Genomic DNA, 20643 nt, shown 5'->3' with positions numbered 1-20643 from the left:
GAACATTTTTGACCATAAAATGGGAATTTCAAGTGGCCTCTAGTGCTCCCTAGGGGCTTAATGTTGGCCATTCTTTGTTTGTGGGTTCCTGTTGGCCAGTAGTATCAATGTACCATATTAGAAAATTTTTGACCAGAAAACTGAAATTTTGGGAGTGGCCTGTAGCTCTCTAATGGCTTAATGTGGGCCATACTTGGTTTGTGGGTTCCTGTTGGCCTGTAGTATCAATGTACCAAATTATAACTTTTTTGACCAGAAAATGGGAATTTCGGCTTGGCCTCTAGCTCACCTAGTGGTGAATGTCGGTCATTCTTGGTTTGTGGATTCCTTTTGGCCTGTACTATTAATGTACCAAATTAGAACATTTTTGACCAGAAAATGGGAATTTCGGCATGGCCTGTAGTGCTCCCTAGGGCTTAATGTTGGCCATTCTTGGTTTGAGGGTTCCTGTTGACCTGCAGTATCAATGTACCAAATTAGAACGCTTTTGACCAGAAAACTAAATTTTGGAGTAGCCTGTAGCTCTCTAAGGGCTTAATGTGGGCCACACTTGGTATGTGGGTTCCTGTTGGCCTGTAGTATCAAAGTACCAAATTAGAAAATTTTTGACCAGAAAATGGGAATTTTGGCTTGTCCTGTAGTGCTCCCTAGTGGCTTAATGTCGGTCATTCTTGGTTTGTGGATTCCTGTTGGCCTGTACTATTCTTGTACCGAATTAGAACATTTTTGACCAGAAAATGGGAATTTTGGCTTGTCCTGTAGTGCCCCTAGTGGCTTATGTCGGTCATTCTTGGTTTGTGGATTCCTGTTGGCCTGTACTATTAATTTACCAAATTAGAACATTTTTGACCAGAAAATGGGAATTTTGGCATGGCCATTCTTGCACAGTACTTCAGAGTGATGTCATCTTTAAGCATGTTAGGTTTGAAAACCATCAGTCAAAATTACATTTGATTTATTGACACGTATATATTGTTAAAATTTGGACATTTACATAAACACTCCCTTTCAGCCATTTTGTATCAGATTCATTTTTCCTAAGTAACGCTTTCAAGGATGTCCATTCTACACATGTGTACCAAATTTCAAGTCAATTGAGCTACGGTTCAGGAGAAGAAGAGTTTTGTAGGTTTTCGCAAATTTTCAACGTACGGGAAAATCCATCATGGCGAAGTTATGGGTTCTTGAGGCTTTTTGTTCCCCATGAGGAATGAGGCATGTACACCAAATTTCAGAAGATTTGGACAAATGGCGGAAATTGTATCACTTTGAATTTTGTTTTTTGGGCGTGGCCTGTAGCGCCACCTATGGGCTGAATGTGGGCCATTCTTGGTTTGGGGGTACCCGTGGCATGGAGTATCAATGTGCCAATTTAGAAAATTTTTGACCAGTGACTTTTTGAGCTATTGGGGCTCAAGGAGAAGAATAATAATAATAATAATAATAATAATAATAATAATCATAATAGATTCTCTACGAGGAATCTAATAATAATAATAAATATAGCTGCAAGCAGCAATGCGGATTCCTCCTCAAAATGGCAAATCATTTCAAATTGATCAGTAGAGGGTTGGGGTTAAACCCTCTCAATGGATGAATCCAAAAACATGTATTTCTGTCTGAATCCTAAACTAAACATTTTCAGTCTACAGGAAAATCCATCATACCTTATGGATCCTTGAGGCTTTTTTGTTCCCAATGAGAAATGAGGCATGTACACCAAGATTCAGAAGAATTGGTTAAATGGCGTGGAAATGGTATCACTTTGAAAATATTTTTTGGGGCGTGGCCTGTAGCACTCCTATGGGCAAATGTGGGTCATTCTTGGTTTGTGGGTTCCTGTTGGCCTGTAGTATCAATGTACATAATTAGAAAATATTTGACCAGAAAATGGGACTTTTGGGAATTACCTGTAGCTCCCTAGGGGTGAATGTTGGCCATTCTTGGTTTGAGGGTTCCTGTTGACCTGTAGTATCAATGTACCAAATTAGAACATTTTTGACCATAAAATGGGAATTTCAAGTGGCCTCTAGTGCTCCCTAGGGCTTAATGTTGGCCATTCTTTGTTTGTGGGTTCCTGTTGGCCAGTAGTATCAATGTACCATATTAGAAAATTTTTGACCAGAAAACGAAATTTTGGGAGTGGCCTGTAGCTCTCTAATGGCTTAATGTGGGCCATACTTGGTTTGTGGGTTCCTGTTGGCCTGTAGTATCAATGTACCAAATTATAACTTTTTGACCAGAAAATGGGAATTTCGGCTTGGCTCTAGCTCACCTAGTGGTGAATGTCGGTCATTCTTGGTTTGTGGATTCCTTTGGCCTGTACTATTAATGTACCAAATTAGAACATTTTTGACCAGAAAATGGGAATTTCGGCATGGCCTGTAGTGCTCTCTAGGGCTTAATGTTGGCCATTCTTGGTTTGAGGGTTCCTGTTGACCTGCAGTATCAATGTACCAAATTAGAACGCTTTTGACCAGAAAACTAAATTTTGAGTAGCCTGTAGCTCTCTAAGGGCTTAATGTGGGCCACACTTGGTATGTGGGTTCCTGTTGGCCTGTAGTATCAAAGTACCAAATTAGAAAATTTTTGACCAGAAAATGGGAATTTTGGCTTGTCCTGTAGTGCCCCTAGTGGCTAATGTCGGTCATTCTTGGTTTGTGGATTCCTGTTGGCCTGTACTATTCTTGTACCGAATTAGAACATTTTTGACCAGAAAATGGGAATTTTGGCTTGTCCTGTAGTGCCCCTAGTGGCTTATGTCGGTCATTCTTGGTTTGTGGATTCCTGTTGGCCTGTACTATTAATTTACCAAATTAGAACATTTTTGACCAGAAAATGGGAATTTTGGCATGGCCATTCTTTGCACAGTACTTCAGAGTGATGTCATCTTTAAGCATGTTAGGTTTGAAAACCATCAGTCAAAATTACATTTGATTTATTGACACGTATATATTGTTAAAATTTGGACATTTACATAAACACTCCTTTCAGCCATTTTGTATCGTGATTCATTTTTCCTAAGTAACGCTTTCAAGGATGTCCATTCTACACATGTGTACCAAATTTCAAGTCAATTGGAGCTACGGTTCAGGAGAAGAAGAGTTTTGTAGGTTTTCGAAATTTTCAACGCACGGGAAAATCCATCATGGCGGAAGTTATGGGTTCTTGAGGCTTTTTGTTCCCTATGAGGAATGAGGCATGTACACCAAATTTCAGAAGATTTGGACAAATGGCATGGAAATTGTATCACTTTGAATTTTGTTTTTTGGGCGTGGCCTGTAGCGCCACCTATGGGCTGAATGTGGGCCATTCTTGGTTTGGGGGTACCGCTGGCATGGAGTATCAATGTGCCAATTTAGAAAATTTTTGACCAGTGACTTTTTGAGCTATTGGGGCTCAAGGAGAAGAATAATAATAATAATAAATATAGCTGCAAAGCAGCAATGCGGATTCCTCCTCAAAATGGCAAATCATTTAAAATTGATCAGTAGATGGTTGGGGTTAAACCCTCCCAATGAAGGAATTCAAAAACATGTACTTCTGTCTGAATCCTAAACTAAACATTTTCAATGTACAGGAAAATCCATACCAGACCTTATGGATCCTTGAGGCTTTTTTGTTCCCAATGAGAAATGAGGCATGTACACCAAGTTTCAGAAGAATTGGACAAATGGCGTGGAAATGGTATCACTTTGAAAATATTTTTTGGGGCGTGGCCTGTAGCACCACCTATGGGCAAATGTGGGCCATTCTTGGTTTGTGGGTTCCTGTTGGCCTGTAGTATCAATGTACAAAATTAGAAAATATTTGACCAGAAAATGGGAATTTTGGAGTGGCCTGTAGCGCTCCTAGGGGTTAATGTGGGCCATTCTTGGTTTGTGGGTTCCTGTTGGCCTGTAGAATCAATGTACCAAATTAGAAAATGTTTGACCAGAAAATGGGACTTTTGGGAATTACCTGTAGCCTCTAATGGTGAATGTTGGCCATTCTTGGTTTGTGGGTTCCTGTTGGCCTGTAGTACCATTGTACCAAATTAGAACATTTTAGACCAGAAAATGGGAATTTCGCATGGCCTGTAGCTCCCTAGGGGTGAATGTTGGCCATTCTTGGTTTGTGGGTTCCTGTTGGCCTGTAGTATCAATGTACCAAATTAGAACATTTTTGACCAGAAAACGGAATTTTGGCATGGCCTTTAGCTCCCTAGTGGCTTAATGTCGGCCATTCTTGGTTTGTGGGTTCCTGTTGGCCTGTAGTACCATTGTACCAAATTAGAACATTTTAGACCAGAAAATGGGAATTTCGGCATGGCCTGTAGCGCCTCTAGGGGCTTAATGTTGGCCATTCTTTATGCAGTACTTCAGAGTGATGTCATCTTGAAGCATGTTAGGTTTGAAAACCATCAGTCAAAATTACATTTGATTTATTGACACGTATATATTGTTAAAATTTGGACATTTACATAAACACCTCTTTCAGCCATTTTGTATCGTGATTCATTTTTCCTAAGTAACGCTTTCAAGGATGTCCATTCTACACATGTGTACCAAATTTCAAGTCAATTGAGCTACGGTTCAGGAGAAGAAGAGTTTTGTAGGTTTTCGCAAATTTTCAACGTACGGGAAAATCCATCATGGCGAAGTTATGGGTTCTTGAGGCTTTTTGTTCCCCATGAGGAATGAGGCATGTACACCAAATTTCAGAAGATTTGGACAAATGGCGTGGAAATTGTATCACTTTGAATTTTGTTTTTTGGGCGTGGCCTGTAGCGCCACCTATGGGCGTAATGTGGACCATTCTTGGTTTGGGGGTACCGCTGGCATGGAGTATCAATGTGCCAATTTAGAAAATTTTTGACCAGTGACTTTTTGAGCTATTGGGGCTCAAGGAGAAGAATAATAATAATAATAATAATAATAAATATAGCTGCAAGCAGCAATGCGGATTCCTCCTCAAAATGGCAAATCATTTAAAATTGATCAGTAGATGGTTGGGGATAAACCTCCCAATTAAGGAATTCAAAAAACATGTCTTCGCCTGATTCCTAAACAAAACATTTTCAATGTACAGGAAAATCCATACCGACCTTATGGATCCTTGAGGCTTTTTTGTTCCCAATGAGAAATGCGCATGTACACCAAGTTTCAGAAGAATTGGACAAATGGGGTGGATATTATATCATTTTGAAAAAAAATTTGGGGCGTGGCCTGTAGCGCCACCTATGGGCAAATGTTGGTCATTCTTGGTTTGTGGGTTCCTGTTGGCCTGTAGTATAAATGTACAAAATTAGAAAATATTTGACCAGAAAATGGGAATTTTGGAGTGGCTCTGTAGCGCCTCTAGGGGCTTAATGTGGGCCTTTCTTGGTTTGTGGGTTCCTGTCGGCCTGTAGAATCAATACACCAAATTAGAAAATGTTTGACCAGAAAATGGGATTTTTGGAATTACCTGTAGCGCTTCTAATGGCTTAATGTTGGCCATTCGTGGTTTGTGGGTTCCTGTTGGCATGTAGTATCAGTGTACCAAATTAGAACATTTTTGACCAGAAAATGGGAATTTTGGCATGGCCTGTAGCTCCCTAGGGGTGAATGTTGTCCATTCTTGGTTTGTGGGTTCCTGTCTGCCTGTAGTATCAATGTACCAAATTAAAAAAAATTTGACCAGAAAACGGGAATTTTGGCGTGGCCTTTAGCTCTCCTAGTGGCTTAATGTCGGCCATTCTTGGTTTGTGGGTTCCTGTTGGCCTGTAGTACCATTGTACCAAATTAGAACATTTTAGACCAGAAAATGGGAATTTCGACATGGCCTGTAGCTCCCTAGGGGCTTAATGTCGGCCATTCTTTATGCAGTACTTCAGAGTGATGTCATCTTGAAGCATGTTAGGTTTGAAAACCATCAGTCAAAATTACATTTGATTTATTGACAGGTATATATTGTTAAAATTTGGACATTTACATAAACACGCTCTTTCAGACATTTTGTATCACATTCATTTTTCCTAAGTAATGTTTTCAAGGATGTCCATTCTACAAATGTGTACCAAATTTCAAGTCAATTGAGCTACGGTTCAGGAGAAGAAGAGTATTTTTAGGTTTTCGCAAATTTTCAACGCACGGGAAAATCCATCATGGTGAAAGTTATGGGTCCTTAAGGCTTTTTTGTTCCCCATGAGGAATGAGGCATGTACACCAAGTTTCAGAAGATTTAGACAAATGGCATGGAAATTGTATCACTTTGAATGAAAAATCACTTTGAAAATCTCTACTTTCACTTTCACTTCTCTCTTAAGATTTTTTTCTGTTTTTTTGTGTGATTTACATAAGCATATCACAAGCAATTTTATTTGAAAGACTATCTAGGCACATAATAACACTGTATAGCTGTGACTGTTTATAACTATTTCAAAATGTAGCCTACAAGCTCACACTTTAAATGGTCAGTGCTTTGATTTTTAAATCATTAAAATAGCAACAGATCCAGTGAAAAAATGGAGTGATTGTGTTTACATGCCATTCAAAAACGTGGCATTTTACAAGGTAAGAGAGAAATAAAAAACTTAAAATAATACCATTTGTACTTCTCAATTACTTGGGAATGTCTATGTTCAGGACCTAAGGCTAAATTGTTACTGTCTCTTTAAGAGGCTTTTATCGCATGATACGATACTTAAGGCACAGTTCAGTTTAATCTTTTGAGAACTGAGAAGTATCATTATTTTCGTTTTGTGCCATGCTTGTTGCATTTGTATTCATTGTGAGATGATAAAATACAGACTGCGTGGAATGGTTGATTTTGTTCACTTGAATTTTGTGACGGTTTCAGAAAAATAATCGCTAAGACAGAGACTGAGCACCCTGTTTATTTATTTTACAAAAGCACAAGGTTTTGTTGTTATTGTAAGTGTACACAAATAAAAGTACACATTTCATAGTTCGTGAATGATGTCTTGCATGTTTCTGTATGGGCAAAAATGACGCAGTATTTTGTTTAAGTTGTTTCCGCTGTTTCGAGAGAAAATATAGCAGGACGCCATCTGGAATAATGCCAGAATAAAATATAATTATTCCAGATTTCTTTCTCAACTGTTTGTTCACTTGAGACATAACAGACTCCTCAATATATCATGTATTTTGACACTCTGTTGTATGAAATTGTCCGCTCAGACGCAAGCAGCAGCGAAAGACATCGGAGTGCGTGAGTTAGACGCCGACGCTGCTCGCTGTGTCACACAAACAGCTCGCAAACATGTATTTGAGTTGTTTTGACATTTGTTGAGTTGAATAGTGTAAAATCGCTTGAATGTTCAAACAGGCAAACATTGTATACAACCCACAAACCTTCATGATGATGCGAGCAAAAATGATCTCGCCATGGGTTTAGCGTGTTGTCAGAGACAATTAAACAACATCATTCTCGGAAGTTTTGATAACGCTAGGATTGATCAGCCCATCCCTACTTTCTTTAGACATATGTTTCATGTTTGTGTAAGTTTTTGTGACGTGTTTCAGAAAGATATTCGCTTAGACAAAGAGCACACGGTTTATTTTCTTTATTTTACAACAAATAAAAGTACAACTTTCATAGTTTGTGACTGATGTATTAAATGTATCTGTATGTGCAAAAATAACGCAGTATTTTGTTTAAGCTGTTAACGCTGTTTCGAGAGAAAAATCTTAACAGGACACCACAGCGCATCCGTGTTGTTCACAATAATTCATAATTAAATATATTGATACCCAATTTCTTTATCAACTGTTTGTTCACTTGATACATAACAGACACCCCAATATATCATGTATTTTGGTGTATGAAATTGTCCGCTCAAACGCATGAAGCTGTGAAAGCTTAACTCTCATCGGCGCACGAAGGCTAGTCGCGACGCTGCTCGCCGCTGTGTCACACAAACTGCTCGAAAACATTTATTTGAGTTGTTTTGCCTTTGTTGAGTTGAATAGTGTAAAATCGCTTGAATGTTCAAGCAGGCAACCATTGTACACAACCAACAAACCTTCGTGGAAGATGCGAGCAAAATGATCTCGCCGAGGATTGGCGTGTTGTCAGAGACAATTAAACAACATCATACTCGGAAGTTTTGATACGCTAACGCTGTCTCGATAGAGAAAAATCTAACAGGACATCACAGCGCATCACTAGACCCCTTCAATAATTCATAATTCAATATATTGATACCCGATTTCTTTATCAACTGTTTGTTCACTTGAGATATAGCAGACACCCCAATATATCATGTATTTTGGTGTATGAAATTGTCCGCTGAAACGCAAGAAGGGAAAGCTTAACTCTCATCGGCGCAGTGAACGCTAGACGCGACGCTGCTCGCCGCTGTGTCACACAAACTGCTCGAAACATTTATTTGAGTTGTTTTGCCTTTGTTGAGTTGAATAGTGTAAAATCGCTTGAATGTTCAAACTGGAAAGCATTAAGACACACAATTGATTTGACATACCTCCATGCAGACGCAAAATGTCTTCTGTAGTCTAAGTCTGAGCTCCACCCACTAGGAGACCTAAATGCTTCATTAGAGAGATTGCTACAGAAGAGCTGCATGTGGTAGACAGAGTTACTCCAGTAGAGGGAGCCTCTTTGCTCAGCCAATGTAAGTGAATGGGATTTTACATGTGGACCATATTTGTCCAGTAGAGGGAGCACTTTTGCTCAGCCATTGTAAATCAATGGGATTTTAAAATTTTTGATCATCTTTTGTGTGTACATTTACATAAACACGCCCATTTCAGCCATTTTGTATTGTATTCATTTTTGCTAAGTAACGCTTGGAAAGACATACATACTACACACGCGTGCCAAATTCCAAGTCAATTGGAGCTGAGGTTCAGGAGAAGAAGAGTTTTGTAGGTTTTCCAAAATTTTCACTGTACAGGAAAATCCATAATGGCAGAAGTATGGGTCCTTGAGGCTTTTTTGTTCCCCATGAGAAATGAGGCATGTTTACAAAGTTTCAGAAGATTTGGACAAATGGGGTGGAAATTATATCACTTTGAATTTTTGTTTTTGGGCGTGGCCTGTAGCGCCACCTATGGGCGAATGTTGACCATTCTTGGTTTGGGGGTACCATGGCATGGAGTATCAATGTGCCAATTTAGAAAATTTTTGACCAGTGACTTTTTGAGCTATTGGGGCTCAAGGAGAAGAAGAATAATAATAATAATAATAATAATAATAATAATAATAATAAATATAGCTGCAAGCAGCAATGCGGATTCCTCCTCAAAATGGCAAATCATTTCAAATTGATCAGTAGAGGGTTGGGGTTAAACCCTCTCAATGGATGAATCCAAAAACATGTATTTCTGTCTGAATCCTAAACAAAACATTTTCAGTCTACAGGAAAATCCATCATACCTTATGGATCCTTGAGGCGTTTTTGTTCCCAATGAGAAATGAGGCATGTACACCAAGATTCAAAAGAATTGGTTAAATGGCGTGGAAATGGTATCACTTTGAAAATATTTTTTGGGGCGTGGCCTGTAGCGCCTCCTATGGGCAAATGTGGGTCATTCTTGGTTTGTGGGTTCCTGTTGGCCTGTAGTATCAATGTACAAAATTAGAAAATATTTGACCAGAAAATGGGACTTTTGGGAATTACCTGTAGCTCCCTAGGGGTGAATGTTGGCCATTCTTGGTTTGAGGGTTCCTGTTGACCTGTAGTATCAATGTACCAAATTAGAACATTTTTGACCATAAAATGGGAATTTCAAGTGGCCTCTAGTGCTCCCTAGGGCTTAATGTTGGCCATTCTTTGTTTGTGGGTTCCTGTTGGCCAGTAGTATCAATGTACCATATTAGAAAATTTTTGACCAGAAAACGAAATTTTGGGAGTGGCCTGTAGCTCTCTAATGGCTTAATGTGGGCCATACTTGGTTTGTGGGTTCCTGTTGGCCTGTAGTATCAATGTACCAAATTATAACTTTTTTGACCAGAAAATGGGAATTTCGGCTTGGCCTCTAGCTCACCTAGTGGTGAATGTCGGTCATTCTTGGTTTGTGGATTCCTTTGGCCTGTACTATTAATGTACCAAATTAGAACATTTTTGACCAGAAAATGGGAATTTCGGCATGGCCTGTAGTGCTCCCTAGGGCTTAATGTTGGCCATTCTTGGTTTGAGGGTTCCTGTTGACCTGCAGTATCAATGTACCAAATTAGAACGCTTTTGACCAGAAAACGAAATTTTGGAGTAGCTCTGTAGCTCTCTAAGGGCTTAATGTGGGCCACACTTGGTATGTGGGTTCCTGTTGGCCTGTAGTATCAAAGTACCAAATTAGAAAATTTTTGACCAGAAAATGGGAATTTTGGCTTGTCCTGTAGTGCTCCCTAGTGGCTTAATGTCGGTCATTCTTGGTTTGTGGATTCCTGTTGGCCTGTACTATTCTTGTACCGAATTAGAACATTTTTGACCAGAAAATGGGAATTTTGGCTTGTCCTGTAGTGCCCCTAGTGGCGATGTCGGTCATTCTTGGTTTGTGGATTCCTGTTGGCCTGTACTATTAATTGTACCAAATTAGAACATTTTTGACCAGAAAATGGGAATTTGTGGCCTATGGCCATTCTTTGCACAGTACTTCAGAGTGATGTCATCTTGAAGCATGTTAGGTTTGAAAACCATCAGTCAAAATTACATTTGATTTATTGACACGTATATATTGTTAAAATTTGGACATTTACATAAACACTCCTTTCAGCCATTTTGTATCAGATTCATTTTTCCTAAGTAACGCTTTCAAGGATGTCCATTCTACACATGTGTACCAAATTTCAAGTCAATTGGAGCTACGGTTCAGGAGAAGAAGAGTTTTGTAGGTTTTCGCAAATTTTCAACGTACGGGAAAATCCATCATGGCGGAAGTTATGGGTTCTTGAGGCTTTTTGTTCCCCATGAGGAATGAGGCATGTACACCAAATTTCAGAAGATTTGGACAAATGGCTGGAAATTGTATCACTTTGAATTTTGTTTTTTGGGCGTGGCCTGTAGCGCCACCTATGGGCGAATGTGGGCCATTCTTGGTTTGGGGGTACCCGCTGGCATGGAGTATCAATGTGCCAATTTAGAAAATTTTTGACCAGTGACTTTTTGAGCTATTGGGGCTCAAGGAGAAGAAGAATAATAATAATAATAATAATAATAAATATAGCTGCAAGCAGCAATGCGGATTCCTCCTCAAAATGGCAAATCATTTAAAATTGATCAGTAGATGGTTGGGGATAAACCCTCCCAATTAAGGAATTCAAAAACATGTCTTTGTCTGAATCCTAAACTAAACATTTTCAATGTACAGGAAAATCCATACCGACCTTATGGATCCTTGAGGCTTTTTTGTTCCCAATGAGAAATGAGGCATGTACACCAAGTTTCAGAAGAATTGGACAAATGGCGTGGAAATGGTATCACTTTGAAAATATTTTTTGGGGCGTGGCCTGTAGCACCACCTATGGTCGAATGTGGGCCATTCTTGGTTTGTGGGTTCCTGTTGGCCTGTAGTATCAATGTACAAAATTAGAAAATATTTGACCAGAAAATGGGAATTTTGGAGTGGCCTGTAGTGCCTCTAGGGGCTGAATGTGGGCCATTCTTGGTTTGTGGGTTCCTGTTGGCCTGTAGAATCAATGTACCAAATTAGAAAATGTTTGACCAGAAAATGGGACTTTGGGAATTACCTGTAGCTCCCTAATGGCTTAATGTTGGCCATTCTTGGTTTGTGGGTTCCTGTTGGCCTGTAGTACCATTGTACCAAATTAGAACATTTTAGACCAGAAAATGGGAATTTCGGCATGGCCTGTAGCTCCCTAGGGGTGAATGTTGGCCATTCTTGGTTTGTGGGTTCCTGTTGGCCTGTAGTATCAATGTACCAAATTAGAACATTTTTGACCAGAAAACGGAATTTTGGCGTGGCCTTTAGCTCCCTAGTGGCTTAATGTCGGCCATTCTTGGTTTGTGGGTTCCTGTTGGCCTGTAGTACCATTGTACCAAATTAGAACATTTTAGACCAGAAAATGGGAATTTCGGCATGGCCTGTAGCGTCCCTAGGGGCTTAATGTTGGCCATTCTTTACGAGTACTTCAGAGTGATGTCATCTTGAAGCATGTTAGGTTTGAAAACCATCAGTCAAAATTACATTTGATTTATTGACACGTATATATTGTTAAAATTTGGACATTTACATAAACACGCCCTTTCAGCCATTTTGTATCGTGATTCATTTTTCCTAAGTAACGCTTTCAAAGACTTCAATTCTACACATGTGTACCAAATTTCAAGTCAATTGGAGCTACGGTTCAGGAGAAGAAGAGTTTTGTAGGTTTTCGCAAATTTTCAACGCACGGAAAAATCCATCATGGCGGAAGTTATGGGTTCTTGAGGCTTTTTTGTTCCCCATGAGAAATGAGGCATGTACACCAAGTTTCAGGAGATTTGGACAAATGGCTGGAAATGGTATCACTTTGAAAATATTTTTTTGGGCGTGGCCTGTAGCGCCACCTATGGGCGAATGTTGACCATTCTTGGTTTGGGGGTACCCGTTGGCATGGACTATCAATGTGCCAATTTAGAAAACTTTTGACCAGTGACTTTTGAGCTATTTGGGCTCAAGGAGAAGAATAATAATAATAATAATAAATATAGCTGCAAGCAGCAATGCGGATTCCTCCTCAAAATGGCAAATCATTTAAAATTGATCAGTAGAGGGTTGGGGTTAAACCCTCTCAATGGATGAATCCAAAAACATGTATTTCTGTCTGAATCCTAAACTAAACATTTTCAGTGTACAGGAAAATCCATAGCAGACCTTATGGATCCTTGAGGCTTTTTGTTCCCAATGAGAAATGAGGCATGTACACCAAGATTCAAAAGAATTGGTTAAATGGCGTGGAAATGGTATCACTTTGAAAATATTTTTTGGGGCGTGGCCTGTAGCCTCCTATGGGCAAATGTGGGTCATTCTTGGTTTGTGGGTTCCTGTTGGCCTGTAGTATCAATGTACATAATTAGAAAATATTTGACCAGAAAATGGGACTTTTGGGAATTACCTGTAGCTCTCTAGGGGTGAATGTTGGCCATTCTTGGTTTGAGGGTTCCTGTTGACCTGTAGTATCAATGTACCAAATTAGAACATTTTTGACCATAAATGGGAATTTCAAGGGCTCTAGTGCTCCCTAGGGCTTAATGTTGGCCATTCTTTGTTTGTGGGTTCCTGTTGGCCAGTAGTATCAATGTACCATATTAGAAAATTTTTGACCAGAAAACTGAAATTTTGGGAGTGGCCTGTAGCTACCTCTAATGGCTTAATGTGGGCCATACTTGGTTTGTGGGTTCCTGTTGGCCTGTAGTATCAATGTACCAAATTATAACTTTTTGACCAGAAAATGGGAATTTCGGCTTGGCCTCTAGCCACCTAGTGGTGAATGTCGGTCATTCTTGGTTTGTGGATTCCTTTGGCCTGTACTATTAATGTACCAAATTAGAACATTTTTGACCAGAAAATGGGAATTTCGGCATGGCCTGTAGTGCTCCCTAGGGCTGAATGTTGGCCATTCTTGGTTTGAGGGTTCCTGTTGACCTGCAGTATCAATGTACCAAATTAGAACGCTTTTGACCAGAAAACTAAATTTTGGAGTAGCCTGTAGCTCCCTAAGGGCTTAATGTGGGCCACACTTGGTATGTGGGTTCCTGTTGGCCTGTAGTATCAAAGTACCAAATTAGAAAATTTTTGACCAGAAAATGGGAATTTTGGCTTGTCCTGTAGTGCTCCCTAGTGGCTAATGTCGGTCATTCTTGGTTTGTGGATTCCTGTTGGCCTGTACTATTCTTGTACCGAATTAGAACATTTTTGACCAGAAAATGGGAATTTTGGCTTGTCCTGTAGTGCCCCCTAGTGGCGTATGTCAGTCATTCTTGGTTTGTGGATTCCTGTTGGCCTGTACTATTAATTTACCAAATTAGAACATTTTTGACCAGAAAATGGGAATTTTGGCATGGCCATTCTTTGCACAGTACTTCAGAGTGATGTCATCTTTAAGCATGTTAGGTTTGAAAACCATCAGTCAAAATTACATTTGATTTATTGACACGTATATATTGTTAAAATTTGGACATTTACATAAACACGCTCCTTTCAGCCATTTTGTATCGTATTCATTTTTCCTAAGTAACGCTTTCAAGGATGTCCATTCTACACATGTGTACCAAATTTCAAGTCAATTGAGCTACGGTTCAGGAGAAGAAGAGTTTTGTAGGTTTTCGCAAATTTTCAACGCACGGGAAAATCCATCATGGCGGAAGTTATGGGTTCTTGAGGCTTTTTGTTCCCCATGAGGAATGAGGCATGTACACCAAATTTCAGAAGATTTGGACAAATGGCATGGAAATTGTATCACTTTGAATTTTGTTTTTTGGGCGTGGCCTGTAGCGCCACCTATGGGCTGAATGTGGGCCATTCTTGGTTTGGGGGTACCCGTTGGCATGGAGTATCAATGTGCCAATTTAGAAAATTTTTGACCAGTGACTTTTTGAGCTATTGGGGCTCAAGGAGAAGAAGAATAATAATAATAATAATAATAATAATAATAATAATAATAATAATAATAATAAAACCATCAATTACAATAGATTCCCTCCTACGGAGGAATCTAATAATAAAACCATCAATTACAATAGATTCCCTCCTACGGAGGAATCTAATAAAACCGACAAATACAATAGATTCCCTCCTTACGGAGGAATCTAATAATAAAACCGACAAATACAATAGATTCCCTCCTTACGGAGGAATCTAATTACTTACTCGTCCGAAATTGTAGCCTCTGCTGGATCAAGTCTCTCTTCAAAATACAAACGTTCATCGGAGTCCAACTCTTCTTCTGAGGAAAATGTTAACTCTTCCTTACTATCCAGGAGTTTCCTCGCCTGTGTATCGTTACAAACGAGCAGTAAAGTGAATTAATTGTTTACATCAAACCTCATAGTCGGGGGCATGTACCATTTGCCTGGATCGTCTCAGCACATTAGCGTATGAATGGCTCGCTCTGCTGGTGGGTGTGATCACATTAGAGATAATTTGATGAACCGGTAAAAACTGTACTTCGCATTGTTTCATACAGAGTACATTGCAGGAGAATATTTGTTTTAAATTTGAATTTTTTATTTAAAAGTAGACAGTTTAAGCTTTCTTTAGACATATGTTTCATGTTTGTGTGATAAGTATTTGCGGAGTTTCAGTTCATTTTTGTGACGCGTTTCAGAAATATGCTCGTGAACACGGAGACTGCTGAAAGCTCACCCTTTATATTTTCTTTATTTTACAAAAGCACAAGGTTTTGTTGTTATTGTGAGTGTACACAAATAAAAGTAGACCCTTTATAGTCTCTAATGATGTCTTACACTTATCTGTATGCCCCAAAATGACGGAGTATTTTAAGTTGCTTCCGCTGTAATGATGAAAATATCCAGCAGGATGCGCCGGCGCATCCGTTGACCCCAGAGTGTTAAACCATTAACTGTCACACAATTTCAACTTGTAAAAGATACAGATAACTTTAAGAATCTCTATCAATATACAGTGATTAGTTTCATTCCAATTATTGTTTGACTGATTTCATTGTCTCTTTCGTAGGTGAATGATTTATCTGGGTCCAACCAAGCTAAACTGGAAGAGATGTTGAACAACTACAAATGATCAGGCCTAATGAGACCATAGGTTTCCTGTGCAGCCCAATCTCCAAGTTTACTAACAACAACCCCCTGAATTTTATTTTCAAATGAAGTTTTTCTTAGAATGATTTTATCTTGTAAAATCTGCCTTACCCAGTCATCATCACTTCTATAATTAATAATTACCTCTGTCTGTATGTTCCTTAAACTTTGTTCACTATCAACTTGGCGAATGTTTTTTTTCTCTCCCAAAGATCAAGGTCAATAAATGAACAGGATTATAAAAATATCCTAATGTATTTGTTATTGTGTCTCGGAAAATGTGTTACTCCATACAATTTGATGTCTTCTGAAACCTGCACTCATGAAGAATATGTTGACTTTTGTGCTTTTAAAAGTTTTCAAATTAAAAAGAGACTTGTATTATGTATTTTAATACGAATTGTCAGATTCCATATACCCATTCTTCCAAATTTCAGAATCAGCTTTATTGCCAGGTATGCTTACACATACAAGGAATTTGTCTTGGTGACATGAGCTTCCAGTTCACAATACAATACAGCAACAAGGCAGTTATAATAATAATAAAAAATTGTTCAAATATAAATTGGATAGAAAATAAAGTATATATAGAATACACATTAAGACTAATATATATATATATATATATATATATATATATATATATATGTATATATTATACACACACATGCATATATAAATACGTAGTGCAAATACAAATCTTGTTATATACAGTGCAGAGGAATGCTGTGGAAAAAAGATAGGATGTGTTGGATAAATATAAAAAGACTAAACTGTGAATTGCACATAATTATTGCTCAATGGGGCAGTTTTAACTGTTCATGTGATGGATAACCTGAGGGAAAAAAACTGTTCTTGTGCCTGACTGTTCTGGTGCTCTGTAGCGCCATCTAGAAGGCAACAGTTCAAAAAGGTATTGGGCAGGGTAAGTGGGGTCCAGAGCGATTTTTCCAGCCTCTTTCTTCACTCAGGCATATTCCAGGATGACAATGCCAAGATTCATCGGGCTCAAACTGCAAAAGAGTGGGTCAATGAGCATGAGGAATCATTTTCACACATGAATTGGCCACCACAGAGTCCTGACCTTAACCCTATTGAAAGTCTTTGGGATATGCCAGAGCCATATAGAGAGAGAGTTGCGACAACTCCATTGACTCCAATGGAACGTTTTTTTTACAGCAATGGCGGCTCGTGGAGCCTCTCAATAGTTCCCGGAAGTAGCAGCAAACACATGCCGCACCGTAGAGATGCAGCAGAACAAACCAAGTACAGCTCGCTGCATCCTGCGGTGGACATCCAACCCGGCCACATCCAAGTGTGACGTCAGAAGCCACGCCCATCCAAGTGTGACGTGAGTGTTCAACAGAGTGAACACAGTAAGTTTAACAAAACACAGAAATAGATAAATAAACGTAACAACATCGTCATCCCTTCAGTGTAGGGCTATGTGATTTTTACGTTGACTAGTTAAACATTTAAAGAAATCGAAAAGGAATCGGTCAATCATTCTGAAAAGGAAAAATCAAGATTTTATTTTACTGAGAATGTGTCCAATTTGGGCATGGGCGTGGTGGCTTCTGACGTCACACTTGGATGTGGCCGGGTTGGATGTCCACCACAGGATGCAGCGAGAGGCCTGTCAAACAAACCGTTTGCGACGCACTTTTAAAAGGTGAGACGTTTAAAGAATAATATTATCTTATTCTGTATATTATCAGTACATCTAAATAAAAATAACTTGTAAATTAAAACCTTATAGTTGAGTATTACTCATTAAATTAGGAGATAAGGGATGTTATCGGATAACTAACAGATTAGGCAAGGATTGGAGCTGGATAAAGTTAGTAACGAACACCCTATTAATTGTAAAATCTGTTCTCTTGATTTAGTTTCATCCATCGTTTTAAAAAAAAAATAATATCAGTAATATATTATTACAATTTAAAATAACTGTTTTCTATTTTAATGTATTTTAAAATGTAATTTACTCCTGTGATGCCAAGCTGAATTTTCAGCCTCATTACTTTTGAACGGCAGTTTATATATGAGTATGCTTAAGTTGTTTTAATGCTGAATATATTGTGTATATGAATAAGTATTGTAAGAATTATACATTAGATATATAATATTTATAATACATAAATAATTATATTACTATATATAGAATTGTAAGAATTGTAAACAATAAGCTTCATTTCACTAAATTTTACATTTACGTAACTGCTGCTAATAGTTAATAGTTCATTGACCCATTGTGCGGTGCAAGCTGGAAATCACCTGTCACCAGCCTGTCTCTGTACTATCTGAAAAGTCATAAATATGAGATTAGTTACCATGAGATTAGTGAAAACAATGAACATGAGGTAACATAAAACGGCAACAGAAACCCTAGACTGAAATAAGTTGAGGCAAATAACGGTAAGCGAACACTAATCCTCAAATATTAGCTGATTTGATCTTTAAAAAAACAACATCGCTGTAACAACATACTCATGCTACATACATATGTCGGTGTGTTACATAAATATATAAAATAAATGCATTTATTGACTACTAATTACCAGAAATCGCAGTTCTGTCACTCTACTCTAACAGTTTGAAATGCCCGCCAAAGCACTTCCTGGAACTATCTGAAGTCTACGTGATTCACGTGACGATCAAGCATTTAGAACTTCCGTTGTCGCAACTCTCTCTCTATATGGCTCTGGGATATGGAGTGGTTCGACTCTACCGTCATCAATACAAGATCTTGGCCAAAAATAAATGCAACTCTGGATGAAAATGTTGTGAAGTTGCACAAGGTTGTTGAAAAAATGTGTGACAATCAAAGCTAAAGGCAGTCAAAGAAATGTAGAGTATGCATCTTTTTTTTTTTTTTTGGCTAGGCAGTGTACTTTCTAGACCAGTGTACTGTACATACATATTACTTAATTTCAGAATAAAAGCAAGATTAATGCCACACATGGCATAGCAATGCAAATTGTGTTAAATGCAAATAAAGAATCAGGGCAATCCTTAGCTTTGTGCCTGCTTTAAGTATGTACTTTCACTTTTGTTAGCTGTGGTTTTCATCTATTGCTACAATATTTAAATCGATATTCTTTCAAAAACCTTGCTTGTAGTGTCTGTTATTTATTTTTTCTGTTGCAAGTATTAGTGTGAAAGAGAAAATGCTTACTACTTTCTGCCCTTATTCTGATTTGGTCCCTCCTCTTTGGGGCAGGGGGCTTCATGAATCCCCTGCTGCAGCAGAAAGTCTAGCTATCACAGTTTGGGTGCATTCATTTTTTAAAGATGACACTTAGGGCGGTGAGGCAACTGAGATTCAAACTCCGTGACCTGGATTGAGGCGAGCTACTCTACCACCACATGGACTTAGTGCATTGGGTATTGGCCATTTCAAATTGGGGAGAAAAGTGGAGAAAAACAAATGACATTAAGGGGAATGGGTTCTCTAAATCTTAATCAAAAAGCAAACCATGTAGGTGAATATGAAAACATACTTTCATCCTTGTTTGTTATTTATGGGGTCTCAGATTTACCTGCCTGATAACAAGATTTACAAAAGGCACTGATGTGAATAGTTTGTAAAAGTGTATAAATACGCTGACAGAGGCCTTGTGTAACTTTTGCTAAATGTACTAATAATAGAAAATATCTACATGCAATTATAAAATTCCTGTACTCCTATTACAAATCTCTCAACTTATCTCTAAATCTGCTCTGCTGTCAGCAGTAACGGGAGCCAATCGAAGATCCCTCAGTATTGTAAATCATGTATCTGGAGTGCTCAATTCTGCACCCAGAGATCAACCCTCCTGCAGAGTTTAATCAAGCACAACCAACCCCACTATCTTTCTGAGAAGCATTGCTGGTCAACAACATATGTTGTGTTTTGGATGCTGGTTTGCTGGTGTCCCCACCAGGTGTTTAAACCAGCAGTTCCATGATAAATTAGCTTCATTATAAAGACCATGCTTGTTGATCAGATTATTTGCTGGTGAACAGCATGACTGTGCAGTCTACAGCCATGGCCAAAATGATTGTCAGTGACATCAATTGCAGCTTCAGTATATGTAGATCATGATTCTATAGCATACTGGGGAAGGAGAGAGAAAGAAGAGAGAGAGAGAGAGAGAGAGAGAGAGAGAGAGAGAGAGAGAGAGAGAGAGAGAGAGAGAGAGAGGAGGAGAAAAAAAAGCATTTCATAAGTTTGAAAGGACACAATCCTTGGAAGCACTTCTTCCCTCCTTTTATTGCAAACGGTCTGCTCTTATAATCCAATCAGAATGATAGAGTGATTTCACCTGACTAGTACTCTTCACACTTTCTCAGGTGCTGCTGATATGATTAGTGAAATTATGTTAGCTGGTCATTTTGTGCCAGGGCACAATGACGTTTTGTTTTTTGTGATAGTTCATTTTTGGCCAATTAAGCTTTTTGCAATTAATTAAAATGCATCTGATCACTCTACACAATAATCTGGAAACAATGTGAATCAACACCATAACAACTGAAGCAGAAAACGTTGTGAAACACAACATCTATGTCACTGCCAATACTTTTGGCCACGTCTATACTTCAAACACTTCCCACACCTGCCTGCCATTTTCAAGTGAACCTAAGGTGTTCAGGTGTGTTTGATTAGAGAGATGTTGATCTCCGGGAGCTGAACTATAGCATAGAGTTTAGTAATATATATATATATATATATATATACAGATGCTAATTTACTTGTAGGCAAGCACTTGACTGAAGACTGGACTTGATGACTTAAACTGCAGATTTGTGACTTTACTACAGTTTTAGTCAAGAAAAATACAACACATCATATTTCATACAAAACATAAGTATTTACTTTTTTTATGATTTTGAAAATTAATCATTAAACCATTTAACTGATGTTCAATGTTGGGTTAAAT

The 20643-nt window shown here is 38.5% G+C and overlaps 1 protein-coding gene across 1 annotated transcript in view; it reads left to right on the top strand.

Annotated features, from left to right (window-relative positions):
* Positions 1–15987, top strand: part of LOC127644133 (thioredoxin-like) — a 33479-nt gene extending 17492 nt beyond the window's left edge. Inside the window, exon 5 of the mRNA XM_052127157.1 lies at positions 15642–15987. Coding sequence (XP_051983117.1) covers positions 15642–15704 — 63 coding nt within the window. The 3' untranslated portion in view covers positions 15705–15987. The remainder of the gene's footprint in view (positions 1–15641) is intronic.
* Positions 15988–20643: the final 4656 nt, after the last annotated feature.

Source organism: Xyrauchen texanus, chromosome 5, assembly GCF_025860055.1.
Source record: "Xyrauchen texanus isolate HMW12.3.18 chromosome 5, RBS_HiC_50CHRs, whole genome shotgun sequence".
In the NCBI taxonomy this organism is placed as follows: Eukaryota; Metazoa; Chordata; class Actinopteri; order Cypriniformes; family Catostomidae; genus Xyrauchen; species Xyrauchen texanus.
Note: the sequence above shows the minus strand (reverse complement) of the source record. Positions and strands in the feature narration are given on the sequence as shown.